General features: G+C 39.7%; 1 protein-coding gene across 2 annotated transcripts in view; it reads left to right on the top strand.

The window, feature by feature from the left end:
* The window catches only part of Chchd3 (coiled-coil-helix-coiled-coil-helix domain containing 3), a 276,351-nt gene that overhangs the window by 208,460 nt on the left and 49,753 nt on the right, over positions 1-18,138 (top strand). For both annotated transcript variants that reach the window (XM_031381451.1, XM_031381452.1), the window contains one exon: positions 11,568-11,638. In XM_031381451.1, the coding sequence (XP_031237311.1) occupies positions 11,568-11,638 (71 nt within the window). The remainder of the gene's footprint in view (positions 1-11,567; positions 11,639-18,138) is intronic.

Below are 18,138 nucleotides of genomic sequence, written 5' to 3'. Positions count from 1 at the left end.
AAGGGTTATCAAGAGAATTTACCAGTATGTATTGCAAGACCTGGAGAGTAACTCTTAAATTACTGCGTCAAAGGCCCATAAAGAGGTTCTTTATGATTCTGGGCCCATTACCTTGTGAAGAACTTCAAATTCCTTCCAACAGTCTTCCCCAGCCTGTGGAGTGTGAGGCACACTGCAAGAGGTTTTATACTAATGGCTGTCTCAGGGGAAAGGGAAAAACCTTTAGATAAACCATTTGTGATTCCTTAAAATATATAGCTCTCAAAATTGCTGTGGTAAAGGTATAGTGGTTCTGCAAAATCAACCCCTTGGTTCTGTGAAATTCTATGAAGAGAAAAACCATGAAATCTGTGGTGGACACCTGCTACTAGTCCCTCACCAGCTCAGGTGTTTGAACGCTTGGGTCTCCAGCTGGTGACGTTCTTCTGGTAGGTTGTGGAACCTTTTGGACATGGGATATAGCTAACACATAAAGTATTGTAAGGTTAAGGTAAGACGTAGCCATTGGAATTCCTGCCTGAGGTCTGTTTCCTTTATCTCCTCAGGTTGCTCCAGCAGATACTGCCTCAGCTTTGAAAAGCATAGCCAATGCAGTAGCCAGGGCTTCATGCCTGGAATTATGTCTTGACTGTGGTTAACACAGCTTTAAATTGGGTTCTTAAGTGCTGATTTTGGGGATTCATATCTAGCATCTGACTGTGTGGTTCCTGGGACCATTGTAGCAAAGCTATAAGGAAGACTTATCAACCCAGTTTCCCAACAGCAGGCATGTTTTTAACTGCCCATGCTATTTGGGCACTCAGACCTTTGTTTGAATTGGCTAGCCATTCAAGTGATACTAAAGAGTTGTAGGCCAGAAGAGACTTGTGGTTAGAGGTAGTTGAAGATTAGTTCAGAAAGAGGAGAGCCCAGTCAATGCACACCCGGACTAATTCCTGTCACCTCTTGCTTTGAACTGATAGTCCATGAGCAGACAGGAAGGAGCAGAGCTGTTCCTTGGAAAGTAGCCTCAGGCCACTAGGTTATACCTTGACCATGATGTGTTACATAATGTGAAATACTTTGTAAGTGGAACATCAAGAGCTAACTAACCAGCTTTTGCTCTGAGCTTTTGGGTGTGTACTTTTCTTGTGTGCCACAGGTGGATCACAATGCTTACAGAGTAGAAGCAGACGTGAGAAACCAGTACAAGGAAGCTGCATGTGCCCTGGGTCCCTTCTAATCTCATTTAAAGATTGATATCTTTTCAAGACTTAAGAGTAGCATGTGTCTCTGTGTGTATGCTAGTGTGCATGTTAAAGTGGAGCCTCTGAAACTGCACAGTGGAGTGTATGACATACTCAGACACTCACATGTCAGCCAGCCCAGAGGAACTTGGTGCATGACTGCTGGGCTTGGTTCTCTTTTTCTTCCTGGGTATCAGGTGGGTAAACACCCCGGTGCCCTGCTGCCACCATCACCTAGTATTGTAGGAGAAATTGGAAAGGAACACTGAAATGGCCACATGTAGCATCAGCCCACTGCTTTGTAGAGTCACCTGAGCTCTCTGGCAGGTTTGATAGATTAGCTCAGTGAAACCCATTACAGGTTCCTCTTCTCTTTATTCTAGAAGCAAAAGAATCCTCAATTCTTGAGCCTCTTTCCAGCTAAGATGGGGCATGGTTTATAATCCTGGCCAAAACTGTCTAAGTGGGAATTTCTGAAAAAGGCCTCTTCTCTTCCCTCCCACTTCTTCCTGACAATATGGTCAAAAAATAAAACAAAACAACGAACAAAAAAGAGCACAGTAGCCAAACTTGCACACCCTGAAACAAACTAAATTGGAAAGGAGGCTAGCAAGGTTATGAATAGAGAGAGGCAAAGACCTAGTTAACTGATTATATACTTAGACAAGTATAGTAGCCCTGGGTTTCCAGTATCTAGACTTCATCATACATGGGAAATCAAATACCTTGCTTTCTTTAAGCTGTTGTTTGCCTCTTCAACTCTTGACTCTGCTGTTACTGGAATTGAACACAGTCTTAACCTGTTTTGAGGCACTGTAAGGACCTGGTAGGTGCAGTCTCTAGCATCACATTTTATTTCCATTAGACCTGTTACTGTCTTACTGTGTTTTGAATAAGAGTAAAAATTGAAGTACAGTTCAGACTTGATGATGTCATTATGATATTGTTTCAGTATTATGTGTCATGTGTTTTGTTCAGTACTCTTAATATAAAAGGAATAGAGCAATGTGTGTATTTGTTACTTTTATATCCCTGTGGCCAGTGCCTAACAGGTCACCTCAAGGTAAGAAAAGTTTATCTTGCCCCACAGTTTGGGCTTTTAGCCCATCATAGTAAGGAAAGCATGGTCGATCCTCTCAATCCATAGTGGTGATAGCATGATGACAGAGCTGTTAACATTGTGACAGACCAATAAAGCAGAGTGGTGATAGAGCTAGGGATCTGAGTATAACCTTCAGAACCTGGCTGTAAGCATATATTATATTAACAACTTTAACAAGGGTTCAACCTCCTCTCTAGCCCACCACCCACCAGAAGTAGTTGAAAAGAAAGGTTAATAAGAAATGGGGGTTGTAGAGCTGTTTAGAAATTGTTCTTTGGGAATATTCCAGTCTTCGTTCTCAGCAATCCAGTCCTCTAGCAAAGCACCAACACTAATTAGCGTCAGCAGTCCAGTCCATCCAGCAATCATCACTTACAAATCAGCAACAACAGTTTGATACAGAAATCATGAGACTCTGCTAATCAGCCAGAGTCCGCAGAAGCAGCAAGAAGCCACAGGAACCTCAGGAAAAGTTCCTTGTTGAGTTTCTCTCTTTGAAGTCACCACAAGCTAAGCTCAGCAACACAGTGTAAGGTGAACTAGTCTATGCGTGTCTTCAGTGAAGAATAGCGAGGTGGAGGAAAGCAAACCAATGCTTGAGCTCCTACTGTCTGTGGAGTCATAGTCATATCACTTCTAAACATCACACATCCTTTCATGTGTCTGCTATAGCAAAACATCCTTTCACCTATGTCTGCTTCAGGAAAACATTCTTTCATGTGTCTGCTTTACTAAAACATCCTTTCACCTGTATGTCCCAGCAAAACATCATTTGACATAACTTTCCAAAGAAACCAGAAAGTTTCACTTCACCTAGCCCTTAGTGAGCTACTTCTGTCAGCTAGGTCCCCTCCTAATGGTTTGCAGCTTCCATAAATAGCCACACTAGCTAAGGAATGAACATCAAAAGCAGGAGCCTGTGTGGAGTGTTTCATACTCAGACCCTGACAGGGTGTCCTTAGAGCCTGTAGAACCATGCTGTTGGTTCAGTGCCATGTGTTCTTGAGAGCATAGAGAAAGGACATGAATTGGTAACTTTTCAGTATGACCATCTAACAAAAAACACTGGCCTAAAATAACCACCATGTTTTCACCTTTGATTCTCCAACCCCCTGGGGCTGGTCTCTGTTGGACATTCTCCTGCTGAGTACACTGAGGTTTCATGTGGCTAGGGTGTTGTCTACTAGATGGCTTTTATTCTACTCTGGTTTGAACTAGCATCTTGGCATGGCCGCATGGTTGGGCTAACCCACACAAGAACTGCGGGGACACAGATGCCAACTATTTCTACTAGAACCCCAGAGACAAGGGACTCAGAAAAGAAGAAAGACTGGTGGCCATTTATACAGCTTAGCAGAGAGCTCTGAAAGAACAGGTTAGGTAGAGTAAGAGCTGCCTTAATGGGATTTGATCTCAGCTAAATAAATGACTCAGAGAAAAAGTAAATGTTCTTCAAGCATGAGAACCAGAGTCCAGATCCCAGCTCCCATGTGGGGCATCACAAACACTGAAGCCCCCTGCCCCCAACACACATCACACACATTTTTAAAAAGAAGTTTTAGGTGCTGGATAGATCATTTGGCAGTTAAGAACCTCTAATGTTGGAGAAGACTTGAATTGGGTTCCTAGTACCCACATTAAGAAACTCACAAAATACCTATAAACTCCAGTTCTACTCTCTGGTCTCTGGTGACACCTGTATTTATGTGCAAATGCCTACACACACATGCACACACATACGCACATACATAAAGTTAAAATATACTTTTAAATTTAAAAAATACTGCTTGATTTTATATTTAAAATTCAGGGTAGGGTTTGGAGAGATAGCTCAGTGGTTAAGAGCACTAGATGCTCTTACACAGGATCTGGGTTCACTTCCCAGTACCCTTCCTGGTGACTCACAACTGTTATAACTTCTGTTCCAGGGTTTCCAACTCCCATTCTTAGCCTCTGTGGGTACTAGACATGAATGTGGTACATAGACATACACACAGGTAAAAGACTTGTACACATAAAATAAAAATATTTAAAATTCATTGTAATGCCTTGATATACTTGATAAAAAATAATAGTCTTCAGGCATCAACTTTGTAATAAATTTTTAGCATTGCCAACTTGTCATTCCTTAACATTTGGATATTAGTTCTAAGCCCATAAGAAAATATTGCTTTTAAAAAGAAAGAAGTTATATTTTTAAAGTATTGGTGAATATCCTTTAAACTAGCATTTTTTTTTTTTTATGGACCATTCCATGGGATTTTGCTTTTGAAGAGGCTTCAAAATAAAAGGTCCATGAGCCAACTGTGGAATCATGATGGACAGCATTTCATAGAGATTCATAATGCACAGTAAAAATAAACAGATTAAAATACTTGGCTGTTTAATGAATTAATTGCATTTTGTTTGGTGATAAGGTGAAAAGTTATTAGGGAGGAATGAGTATGTATGTGATGTATGTGTGTGTGTATGTATTTTGAGGGAAGGTCTCCATCGCCCTGTAGCCCAGGCAGGCTTTGAACTCACAGTCCTCCTATCTGCAGCCTCGTGTAGGCTGTCATTACAGCATGGGGAGCCACAGTAAGCTTGCTTCCCCCCCACCCTCCGGGCTATTTAGTAGAATAGCCATCCACAATCCCAGCACGGCCCAGGCTTTGTCATCAGATTTCCTGTCACCTTATGGTGTGGCAGAGGAGTATAAGCCTCCTTGACTTGGTGCCTTTTTTACTAGAAAAGACTTTTGTCCTATGCAGTATTCTGATTGGGGGCTGACTTTGTCCTGAGTAACTTGAAGAGTGTTTTGCATGGACTCTTATTTTCTCTCCAAACCATCTTTCTGAGTAATTGTCATATGGTCCCTGTTTTACCGGCATGATGAACTTGCTGATGTTAAGTGATTTGTTCTGTTCCTCTAGGAACTACGGTTTGGGGTCTGACCTTAAGGTCCTTCCTAAACACCATGCTGCACTGCTAAGAATTGGTGGTAAATGTTCGTGCTTAAAATGAAGCATGTTTTTAAAACTATGTACAGTAGAGCCTTTCCCCACTCAGTTTGCTGCTTGGTTTCCAGTAATTGGTCCCCAGTGCCTTGGTTGGGGAAATGTTTTAATATTGAAAATAAAAATGCCTATTGTTCCAATGTCTTGTCCCCTGGGACATGTGACAGAAGCATATCCCTAATATAAAGACTTGCATTATTGTTTTGGAGACAGTTCACCTTGGAGGAACATGGTTTTCCTGATAGACAGACATAGCTCTGTCTGGTTTTCACAGTGCTAAAACATCTCAAAGATAATATCCTTCTAATCCAAATTTATGGAGTTTACTTTCTCAAAAAAAAAAAATCTTGGTGGGAAACATGCTTATATCAATAAATATTTTTGTATCAAATAATTTTATTTAGAAAGATATTAGTGAATCAAATGTTTAATATGTGGTTTACCTGACACAAATCCATGCCACAAGCAGACAAATCATGTCAAGAATTTTTCTTGTGGCTGGTAGGGCAGGAGACTCCATGGGCTGTATGTGTTGAGGTGTCCTTAGCTGGTGCTCACAGGCCTGGACTTGCTTTTCACAAAGCAGTGCTTTCCATTGAAACACCACTTTGCAAGGTCATGAGCACCTTTTATTTTTGATTCTTTTCTATAAAATCTGTTTAATCTTTGTTTTTATTTTTATAAACATATAAGAAGTGATGAGTTTCATTGTGACATTTTTATGAACACATATAACATATTTTGACCATGATAAATAAAGAATACTTTGAGCATCCTTGCCAGAGGACATGCAATCCTTCTCTGTATCTTCTAGCTTTACCATAAGAAAGCTCCTGGTTCTTTTTAAATCTTCCTGGATTTCCACTACAAAATGAACACTTGGTATATCAGCAGCATTTGAGATTATATACACATACCTCCTTTAGAAACAAAGGATATAGATATTATTTATTTGAGTCAGATTTCAACATTTTGAAATGGTTATGTAAAAATAGTTCATGTAGGTTTGTTCTCAGATTTTCAGGTTAATCAAAAGACTTTGACATTAGAGGGCAATACTGACATTAAAATATGAACAACTTGTATAGTAAGATGGTTTCAAGTATAATGAAGTACTTTCTCAGGACCCAAATACCAAGAGCAGATGTTCTCAGAACTACTGTACTTGGGTCAGAACAGTGTGTTGCTGCTAGGCAGTGTGAGAAGCTGGAATTCTTGGAGTAGTCTAGGGTTCAACCAGTCATCTGTAGACATTATCAATAAAAAAGCTGACTTGGAATACTTTTGTAAAGATGGCTGCTGTATTAAAGATGATTGCCATCATTCTTCAAGAATGCTGATGATCCTTCACTGTTTCATTGGTCTAGCACCCAGTAGTTTACAATTTTAGGCAGTGTTCAGGCTAACATGTTAAAATGTAGCTTCCTCACTGTGGTGGTCAGAATGAGAATGGCCTCTGTAGGCTCATACATTAGGATGTTTGGTTCCTGTTGGTGTCTGGGAAGGAGGTAAGTCATTGAGGGCTGGTTCTGAGGGTCCAGCAGCCCATGGCATGGCATTCCCAGCTCATATTCATATTAACGCCCCCACCCCCTCTGCTTCATGTTAGTGGTTAACTCTAGTGTAAACTCTCCACTGCTGCTCCAGCACCATGTCTGCCTGTAAGCTCATGCTCACTGCCTAATGGTCATAAACTGCTACCTTCTAGATCCATGAGTGCCAAATTGAATAACTTTCTTCAATAAGTTTCCTTGGACGTGGTGTTTTGTCATGAGAATAGAAAAGTAATTTAAGACACTTACCCCAAACCTATGATTCAGGTTGCAGCTCACTATAACCTGACTCTCAGGCAGCAAGTCCACAGGCCATTTGTCTAGGGACTCCTGGGATAATAGGAAAATAATTGGGGTACCTTCTTAAAATCCTCTGCCTAGAGTTGAGTTGGTTGGGGGAACATCTGAAACTCTCCACCCCATTCCTGTTTTCTACACCTTACAGGATCCAGTCTGCACATGCCCCCAGCCATGGTCAGGTCTCTCCAGCTTCTGGCAGCAGGAGGGAGGTTCCACCAATCCAGTGCAGTCTAGCATACTGGTTACTAGTATCTGAAGGAGCAGGGGCCATTGGATTTCCTGATGTAGGTCTATCCCTCTCCCACTCTTAGCTATCCTGCTTTCCTTCCCTCTTTTTACCTTCATTTTATATTCCATAATCACCCTGTGGGCAAGCTGTTCTTTCTCAAGAACAGCTGCCAACTCTTTGGAGATTATTCTTTTAAAAGTCTTTTTCTAATCTGCTGCATGTTTTCTACTATTGAATTTTAAAAAAATGAATTGAAGCTTATCATACCACTGGGATGTAGAGATGCAATAATGTTATTTAAAAACTACATGCATCAGCAGAATACACTAGTCATGGTTGCAGACTAGACCTGTCAATACATGCAGAATGAGATGTACTAAAGCAAGCCTCCAGGCTTCTCCAGCAAGAGATGAATTACAAAAGGACACACAATAACTTTGCTGTGGAAGAGCCCTGCAGACACTCCTTAATTCAGTGTTCAAGGCCAACACCAGTAGAAAGGTCTTCTGACTTTTAGCAAACAGAGAAGAGTAGGTTGGTTCTGTGGGACTCTTTCCCATTATAGATTCAGCAGACAATCCCTACCATGAGGTGTATACAAAATATCTAACCACTGCCCTTCAGTAGTGCCAAGCTTATAGTAGACAAGGAAAACCAAACTTACTGTCATAGGTTAAAGGAAACTCAGCTGTGACAATGACTGTGAGGTCCAAGGTTAGCTCTAGAACAGAAAAGGAGCACACATGGGGAAATGCTAGTTCAGTCTAGGGTTCAGGGACTGGGGATACATCCCAGTTAGTAAAGTGTTGTCATGCAAGCATAGTTTGGACCCTCAGCACTCACATAAAAGGCCAAGCCCAGAGCTCTATAATATGCTGAGTGTTGGAGAAATTTCTCACCATCCATCTCTGAGCCTTTACAGGCACACACACACACCTCTATGGTTTAGTTAATATCTGCTACTAAAACCACTAGTTACAAGCGCTTTGTTATTGTAAAAGTTGTACTCATGCTCTCAGTGAGATGTGAGGTCCTGGTATTTTCTGCCCTTTATCTGACTCGAATTTTTCAGAAAAATAAGTAAATAAACAAACAAATAAATGGAAAAACCACATTTGTTCAGTAAGTGTATGTAGTGGCTTAATTTGTAAGAATATATTAAAATTCCACTCAGCCTGTACCCCTTCCTCAAACATGTGTTTATGTTCTAGCAAATTATACCATTTATCCTTAATTAGCCCCTTTGTGGGTAGAAAAAAAGAGCAATGCAGTTTTTGTATATGTGTGAAATACATACTCTCATCTCATTTTAAGGAACAGAGCAGAGCTGTGAGCTACACACCTTTGTGTCCCCTTTTTGTGGTATCCTGTCTTTCTCTCCCCTTCTTAGCACCAACACAATATTGCTTCCAACTGAAGATAGGCTGCAATTTATTTTTCATTTTTTCCAAACCACATAAATTATATTCTACAGCATAGCTTCAAGTTTTCTCCATATGTACTTCGCTCCTTTTCTCTGCTGTATACATTTCTAGCAGAATACCCAGTATTCATCCTTTCTCTCATGGCAAATAGATTGAGGATTTGTGCTTGGGTTTGAATGGATGGTGGGTATTCTTGATGTTTTTTTTGAGGCCGATGTATGTTTTCTGCACTTTAGAAACAGCGTCCACATTTGTACTGTTACCTTCCATTATCATTGGTTTTCTTTGATATTAGATTGAAAATTAGATCTACTGTTATTAGATCTAGTGTTCATTGAATAAGTAAATATTTTAATTAATTAAAATATGGCTTATATATCTCAAATATACTTAAGTGCTTATGTAGTGTTACCTTCTTGGTACTTTTTATCAATAGAAAGATTTGTGCAGTGCAGGCAGCTAGTCACTGAGGTGGAAGTGTAGAGCCAAAGTAATACCTACAGCTTTATAGTAAGACTTCTCTAGTAAGCTTGGAGGCAACCATGGCACAGCTGCTGTGTTTATTATTATAGACTCTACCCAGTGTCATTCCCCCTGCCTTCCACATCACAGAAGGGAGGACTGTCCACTGATTTGTATCGCAGCAAAATTCTCACTTTTGTGCATTATTCTCATTAGAACACTTTACTATTTTTGATTATTTAGGATTTGTGCCCAAAGTGGAATTACACGTTAGTCCTCCCTGTCCCTACCTGCCCCTGTTATTTTATACAGATTTTTCTCATACTCTACAAACCACTCACCAGGTTTCACAGTCCTCTCGCCATTGATTTCTTCAACAGCTTGTTTAGGCACAATTAGTGCTAATTATTGTCCATATTTTACAGGTTTCAAATACTGAAGAAGTTGGGGAAGGTTAAAAGACTGACTGAAGTTCACAGGCTAGGCAGAAAACCAGAACTCTCACTCAGTCCTGTCCAGATGTTAAAGTTTTAGTATTCACAATAAAGGAACATATTAATCAGAATTTTATTATGTTACCAGTATAAGTGACATAATGACCATTTGACAGCTAGGAACAGTGTTCTGATACTATTAGTGGGAAACTGGTAGCTGCTTTTGTTGCTCCTTCTTTGTTAAAAATCTCCCAGGAAAAGCATAAGACAAACAGTGCAAAAGAACACAGGGAAATCTTACAAGTGAAGCATATGGAGAGGTGCGGCTTACCTAAAGCTACAGTCTCCGGGAAGACAAATGGCTTTTTGATAGCTTTAGACCTACTGATGAATTAACATCTCTCCACATATAGAGTGTGGCTGATCACTCAGATTGTACTTTTTAAGCTGCAAAGGCAGCACACTTAGGATACTGTCTTTATGTCAGAAATGCACCTTTGTGCTTGAAAATGATAAAAAATTACAATCGATCCTTACAACTGTTCTGTTCATCTTTATTGATCAGGTGCAAGAAAGATAAATCGTAGCCCAAATAAGATTATAGTAAATGTTAGCATCATAGGGGACTGGCGGTTGATAGAGAGCATTCATCATCTCAAATGGTGACCTGTCCGTGGCTCCAGCCACCCCAGCCTGCTGTCTAATCACATACCTATTGATTTTATCTGCATCTTAGAAACCTGGATGTGACTGTCATTGGACAACCCAGATTGTTAAATGCAAAGAGGTCACTGGTGTGAGGAGGCTTTCATTTTCATTTTCTTACCAACCAACAATGATTTATTAAAAAATAAACTACCCAAGCTGTGGCTGTGAAACCTGAGTGATTGGAGGGCGAGGGCACACAATAGAGCCCTGCATTGTGTTGCATCCTTCTGCACTGCCCAGTGCTTTGTAGGATATTTCATTGAGTCTGAGAGCTCATGGGTCATTTGGGCCGACCCCTCTAGTACACTGCTTTCAGAGCAGCTGGCAGCTAGTCAGAATGGTACATTTTTAGTCCAACTGTCCTGGAAAAAGCATTGGATTGCCACTGCAGCTTGGCTTATGTGGTTCATATCATCTGTGGTCCAGCCTCTTTTTTCTAAGATTATTAAGTCTGCCTTTTTGCTCATGTTGATTGTTACAAATGCTGAGATTTTTTTAGTCCTTTGAAAGTGATAGAACTCTTCTTTTTGTTGTTGTTGTTCTATCAAAGATTACCCCACCCCACTCCCCACCCTCAAATAAGGTCTGGAACTTGCCATGTAGACCAGGCTTGCCTGGAACTATCCCCTCTGCCGCTTGAGTGTTGATATTAAAGGCATGCTTGGCTAAGATCCATACTGAAAACAAAAAATTTTGTAAAGTAAATACTGCATTTGCATCACTGTGAATGTGTGTGAATTTTGTCCTTTGAGCTTAAGAATATTTTGATTTTTACAGCCCTAGTTAACCAGGTAAGGTAGTGCTAAGGGATACTTCAAAAATATTTTCTCAGGAGGTGATCCTGAGAATCTCAATATTTGTAACAATCAACATGAACAAAAAGGTAGATTTAGTAATCTTAGTAATTCTTCGTTATGTGAACATCTGTCATGCAGTTATCTATGTGTATCAATGTCAATACTGCCATTTATATTAGTGGCCTTCCAAGTGTTTAAGTACTGTGCCTTTGAAGCCACAAATTCCTCTACTTCTGGTGTGCCTACAACAAAGTTGCTTCTGCTTTTTAAAATTGTAGGTCTTCAGAACATTTGTCTTCTAGCATAGTTAAAACGTGTCAACTTTGTCCACAGAGCTCCGAGTTCTACAAAGTCACCACGGAGGAATATCAGAAAGCTGCTGAAGAGGTGGAGGCCAAGTTCAAGTGAGTTTCACCCTGCCCCGGCCTATGATCCAAGGTGAAAGCGTGGCTGTGTTGCTTGCTGCTGGGGAGTACTTGGAAGTCTTTTGGGTGGGCAAGATACAGCCATGTTGTCTGCTTTATGGGAACATTTGGTGAAAGATTGTTGCTGCTCAATCCATTTCATGAACTAAATGGAAAATAAAAGAAAGGGTAAGAGTTTTCAATTGAAGTTGTAGATGGCATAGAATGTTGTTGTAATTGCTACCTCTATTAGTTAAATCATGGGAAACAATCACTTGTAGTAAAATGATGGGTAGGTCCAAGATATCTTACATTTAAACTATTTTTATTTCTTCACAAGTACCTTGAACACATTTAAATCATAGACTTTACCTTACCCTTGATTATGCAGGTGATTTTAAATTACTACATCTATTCATCCTCGTGATATCTAAATGAATATTCTGTAATTGATAGATCAAAGTGCCCATGACCCATAGCCTTCTCTGTTCTCTTTACCATCGGTTCTCATATTTTACTGAGTATGTAAAGGACTCTATTATATAACCCCTTTTAGTAACACAAGTACAAATTAGTAAAGAAGAAAAGGTGTTGTGACAGATTCAGTTAAGAGATTACATTGAGTTCTGACCTCCTTCCTTGCACATGTTTATAAGCATTTAATAAAATGATTAAACCTTAAGGTAGAATTATTAGTTTCTGCTTCAATGCCATTTGTGTGGTAATGGACATTTGTGTTACTTAATGTTGATTCAAGTAAGATTTTTTTTTTAACGATGGTTTGAGGTGTGTTTAAATAAATGTAAACTTTCTATCTTCATTAGCAAAAAAACAAAGACTAGGGGAGAGAGGAGATCTCCAACAGTGAGTCATGTTCTACCAATCAGTCAATGCCATTTATCTTTGAAGGCAGAGAGTCTTGTGTGGCCCAGGCAGGGATCAGACCTGGTATCATGGCAGTCCTTCAGTTCCTTTGTCTCCCATCACACAAGTGCTGTGGTCATAGGTATGTGCCACAGGTCTCATTCTAGGAGACTAGGAAGCTTAAACGGCTAGGGACATACAAGCGAACAGGCCCTTGGTTTTATCCCTGGCATCACATCAAACCAAGTCAACCTGGGATACATAAGATACTGTTTCCAAAACAAAAAAATCAAGAAGTTTGGATGTTGAACTAATATTGAAAAGTAGTACTGTACTTACCTCCGCTTTTGATATTGTAGTTTATCTTTTCCCCTGATGGAATAACATTTCAAAAACCTTTTGTTTTCATACTTTGAAAGCCTTTAACTTGGCATCCTGAATATTTCCTCATTATAAGATAATCACTATAAAAATAAGTAAAATTTAAGTTTGAAACTAATGCAGACTAGAGTGATCTATGAGTCTTCATAAAGAACGTGGCATTTGTCTTTGATTGGAGAAAGCTATTGAGTAGGTGGAAGAGGAAGATGTCCAGAAGGAAAATATTCCTGCTTTGTTAGTGGGTGACAACTTTAGTGAAGATCAATGGCTCAAGAGATTAGCACGAGATAGTGCTGCATAGGTCACAGGTCACCAGCTGCCAGGCTGAGGTTGGGTCTTCATTTCGTAAGGAATAAATGGAAGTAGGTTGAGCCCAAGAGTGCCCTGACTTCAGGACTTTGTAGGAATGGACGTCTGATATGGGTGTGAGGTTTGGCTGGACATGTACGAACCAAGAATCAAAAGGACTAGGTGGGCATTCTCAGCTGGTAAGCAGATTGGTGCAAACTGTTAAGATTGGATGTTAATTAATAACTGGCTAATGGAATGAGCTCCAGGTCTGCAGAGTACTGGAGAATGAAGTCCCCACCTAATATTCAGGGTTAGAGTTTTCTGAGGCCTTCATGGACTGTAGATGGCCACTTTGTCCTCATGTGCCTTCACTATGTGAGAGTCCTCTAATCTTTTAAAAACATACAAGGACAGTAGTCAGACTAAACTAGAGCCTTATTTATCCTACATTAATTATCCTTTTTTAAAAAAAAAATGGATCAAGCTTTGTAGATCTACCTGCCTCTCTCCCAAGTGTATGCTGAGATTAAAGATGTGCCACCATAACCACCCCTTCATTACCCCTTTAATGACACTAAATGCAGTCATACTTTGACATTGTAGGCATTAGAGTTTTAGCATATAAGTTAGAAGGTAAGGATGACACAGGTGAATCCTTCATTCCTTGGATAGAACAGGCAAAAGATTTGGTCTTCTCATTGTGTCCTGGATTCCCTGGATGTTTTGGGTTAGGAGCTTTTTGCTTTTTTGTGTTTTCTTTGACTGTTGTGTCAATGTTTTCTATGGTATCTTCTGCCCCTGAGATTCTCTCTTCTATCTCTTGTATTCTGTTGGTGATGCTTGCATCTATGACTCCTTTGGTGATGTGAGGGTCATTGAAGTAGAGCCTTATTACAATGAATTCCAATGTCTAAAAATTGTTCTTATTTTGGGCTTGTACCACAGTAAGAGCCAAGATTTTAAGCTCTACTAAAAACAAAACAAACAAACAAACAAAAAGACTTCATATATTTATGTTCATTTAAAAAAACTAGTAGTGATATATTATTTTAAAATATACAGTTAATATGTTTGGAGTTATTTAAAATTTATATTGAGAAAAACATATGTATTTTCAGTATTGCTATAGACCAGCATCTACATAAGACTGTTCAATTGATTGTTGTTTTATATCAAACAACTTTTATAATACTCATTTTTATTGTTACAATATTTTATAATATTGAGTATGACAAAATTTTAAAAAAATGAAAGGTATGTCAGGTATTGAAGAGGGAGTTTCCAGGAGGAGTTGGGGTACAAAAGAGAAAGAAGAATGTGAAGTAATTCTGTTTACTTAAAATATGTTCTTAAATGTTAACAAATTCAGATAAATTGAAATTATGTATCTTTTCTCATTATAATGCAATAAAACTTAATCAATTAAAAAAAGAACAGGCAAAAGAACCTTGATTATGAGTTTAGCAGGTTAGAAAACTGATAGGTTGATTCTTCTAGAGGAAACATCTGGTTTGGGATGAGAAAATGGCTCTTGAAGTGCTCCACTGAGCCACACTGCTGTGAGGTCTGCCCTTGACTACTGGAAAGTAAGAGAGCCCATGGACCACATGAGTGTTATCATGACTTCTACGAGAAAATGTGGGCCTGGAGGATAAGGTTAACTATGAAAAGAACCCCAGTAGCATCATTCTCTTACATTTCGATATATTATTTGTACAATCCAGTTAAGATCTGGACTAACTGGTAAGTTAGGCATTGCCTTAGCACCAACTGGTCCAGATTTTTATCAGGTTCCTTGAGCGATAACCTCCAAAACTTTGGAACCTCTCTTGTGGTGGAATGGAAATTGTTATTTATGGTGAGCTCCTGAGCTCATGTGATATCAGGGTGATCCATGAGACCTCGGGAAGTCTTTGTACTAGGGTATGCTCTCCTGCGTAGCAGTACGGGAGTGGATGGTCACGTGTCTTTGTCCAGGTAACTCAATATCAGCTCTGCATTCAGATCTCTTCAGACTGCCTGTGTAATCTCCTTCTTTGGCTAATTTTTTATTACTCTTTCCTAGCAATGAATCATAACTGACTTTAGCTTAGTTCTCTTGAGACTTTTTGAGTGAATTCTCAATCCCAAGGGCAGTTTGGAATCCTTCCTAAACTCAGTTTTGTCAGCAGTGAGGAAAGTCTGTGGAATGTTCCCCCAGACTACCATTTTCCCAACTCCAGTGCCAACAAATGTGGAGGCTTCATCCACACTTTGAAGAGGCTTTAGGATTCATATTTTAGAAAGGAGCTCTTACTATACCTGTGGTGTTGTTTTCTAGCTACTGCCTGCTAGGCCGGACATCTCAGAGATGTGACTAGAAAGAAGGACTTCCTAGCTTCAAAGAGTAAAAATTGCTTAGAAGAGTCCCATGTCTCCTTAAAAGATGACCATCTTAAAATATCATGACCCTCCATCTGTTCAAAACAGTGTACTATATTTTAGTGCATAACTGCTATCTTGCCTGGCTGGGTGATTCTGGCTGCTTCCTCTCTGGACCCTGGTGTCGCACCTGTGAGCTTCTTTTGAAGCTGTCTGACCATCTTGAACCTGAACTCAGCAACCTCACTTAAGCAGCAAACACAGAAGGCTCTTCAGTCCTTTACTTAATTCTGTTTGCTGGAAGATGATTGATTAGGATGTACCTTGGTTGGCTGCAGGAGGTGAATACTTTTTAAATTGCCATCTTAAAGGCAATCTTATATTCCTAAAATGGGGCTTGCATGAAGTCACTCAAAGTGGAAAGAAAGTAGAAATTGTCTCAGATAGCAGATGACTAATACATTGATGTCAGCTCCTCCTGCTAAGACATTCCAGGGCCAGTTAAAATACTAGCTCATGCTCTCAACCTGCAAGCTAGAGTTTGGACAGTAAACCATTTGGACACGTTAGATTTAGTGGGGCTTCTGTTTTCCTACTTCATCTACCTGGCTTTCATTCCTAGAACTCTGGTGTGACCCACCCCTGTTGTGTTCTACTTGTTTGTGAGGAGGGCAGGTGGTCTCATGGGTGGGGCCTATGCTGCATCGTAAAAGAAAAGATCGGCTTTTCAAATGAAGACCCTTTCAAAAGCCCAGAGTTCTGTTGTAAAGAGAGCTACCTCCCCAGTGTATGCTAAACATTGTTGCCACGTTCTGGTGAGAATTACAGAATTTAAAGACAACACATACTATTTAATTTTTTTCTTCTGGGACTTTTTTTCCATAATAGTGTTAAGTTTTTAACCATGAAACATAAATCCAGTGGTCAGTGAGATGGCTCAGCAAATAAAGGCACTTTTTGCCAACCCTCACAGCCCAAGTTCAATCCCTGCAAGTCTCATGGTGGTAAGAAAACTCACTCCTGCACATGTAGTAAGAGAACTTACTCCTGCACATGTGTGGGCTGTTGCTTATTGTCTGCACTAGAGAGCAACTTCAGATCATAGCTTGTGACCACTAGGTGTTAGCATCCTGTTCCTTAGTGTGATGGGAAATTGTGTTCTATATTGAGCCTTTTCTGTTTTCTAGTTAATTAGAATATTACATTTACCAGATTAGGAGTGTAGCTCAGGATAGAGTACTTTGCCTAGTGTGCCTGTGGTCCTGGGTTCAATCCTCAGTACTGCAAAGAACAAAGAAGATTGTACATGTGGTGCTTAGGGCAAGTCTAACACAAAATACAAGGTCAATAAATGTTAGATTTTATCATTATATTAGAGTTATAAAACTATGTGCCAAAGGAATACACAAAATCTAGATGGTAGTAGGGCACTCTAACAGAACAGTAGGAGAAATAACAATAGGAGAAATAAGGACTAAAGGGAGTCCATAGTCTAAGCAGGATTCCAAGCACACATGGACAAGGCATTATAGCTCTCAGAGATGTGTCTCAGTGAAGCAGTGACTGCTGCAGGGCCCGTTTTCAGTCAACATCAGAACTTCCTCTCCCTGGTAGATTGGCACTCATATCAGCATATAGGAAGCAGAATGCTCCTGTGTTTGTACACATAGACTTTTTAAAGCCGAGACCAAGCAAGTGTAAAGCACATACCAAAGAAACCAAAGAAACAAACTGCTCTACTATAAAGACAGTGCCGTGCTATAGAAAGCACTTTAGAATTGGCTGATATTTCCTTCACAGGCTGCCCTGAAAATAATAAAGTAAACAATTTCTACCTTCCATAAAAGGGGGGATGAGATGGAAAATTATTTGGATCTTGAGTGGTATTTTTGGAAGGGCTTCTTTGGCTTGGTCTCAGTTTCTTTGAATGGTGAAACATTGTAAAGCAATGTGACTGTATGAGATTGTACATAATACCCGTAACAACAGCCAGCTGCATACAGGAGAAACTTCACTTTTACCCTTGAATGAAGTCATCAACCTGACTTAGAAATCTAGGCTCTTCGAAAGAAGCTTGGGCTAGCCTCATAGTTAGCTACCCTGGAAGAATAAAGCTGAGGTGGTTTTTAGAGTATCTGTGGAATGCTCTGCAAAATTTTCGCAGATGAAATGGGCTTTGTGAGTATCACTATCTACTGATGTAAAAACCCTTTAACTCTCAAATGTCCTTGGGCTTGGGGATCTATTTGACCAGTACTGTTTCTTCTAGGGTATTGGTGTGGCCTTGTGGGTCTGGTATCAGCAGCAAGCGCTCCTCCTGTTTGCTATCCTAACAGTGTAGATCACAGACAGTTGTAAGCAACAGTGCTTAAAAGATCCTGTTTAATTGGCTGTAAAATAATTAAATAAGGTTTTGACGGGTAAATTTATAATTCTGGTAGATGCCTAAGCCAGTAAGCCCAAATGCCTATATGACTTCAATTTGGAAATATTAGATTAATAGGACTAATTGTACTGCATGTACAGAGTTTGCTCTGATTAATAGTCTTAAGTCTCTTCTAGAAGTTTAGTCAAGTAAATTTATGTTACTTACTTTTCCACCT

This window comes from Mastomys coucha, unplaced genomic scaffold (genome assembly GCF_008632895.1).
Source record: "Mastomys coucha isolate ucsf_1 unplaced genomic scaffold, UCSF_Mcou_1 pScaffold20, whole genome shotgun sequence".
Classification (NCBI taxonomy): Eukaryota; Metazoa; Chordata; class Mammalia; order Rodentia; family Muridae; genus Mastomys; species Mastomys coucha.
This window is presented reverse-complemented; position numbering and strand designations above follow the sequence as displayed.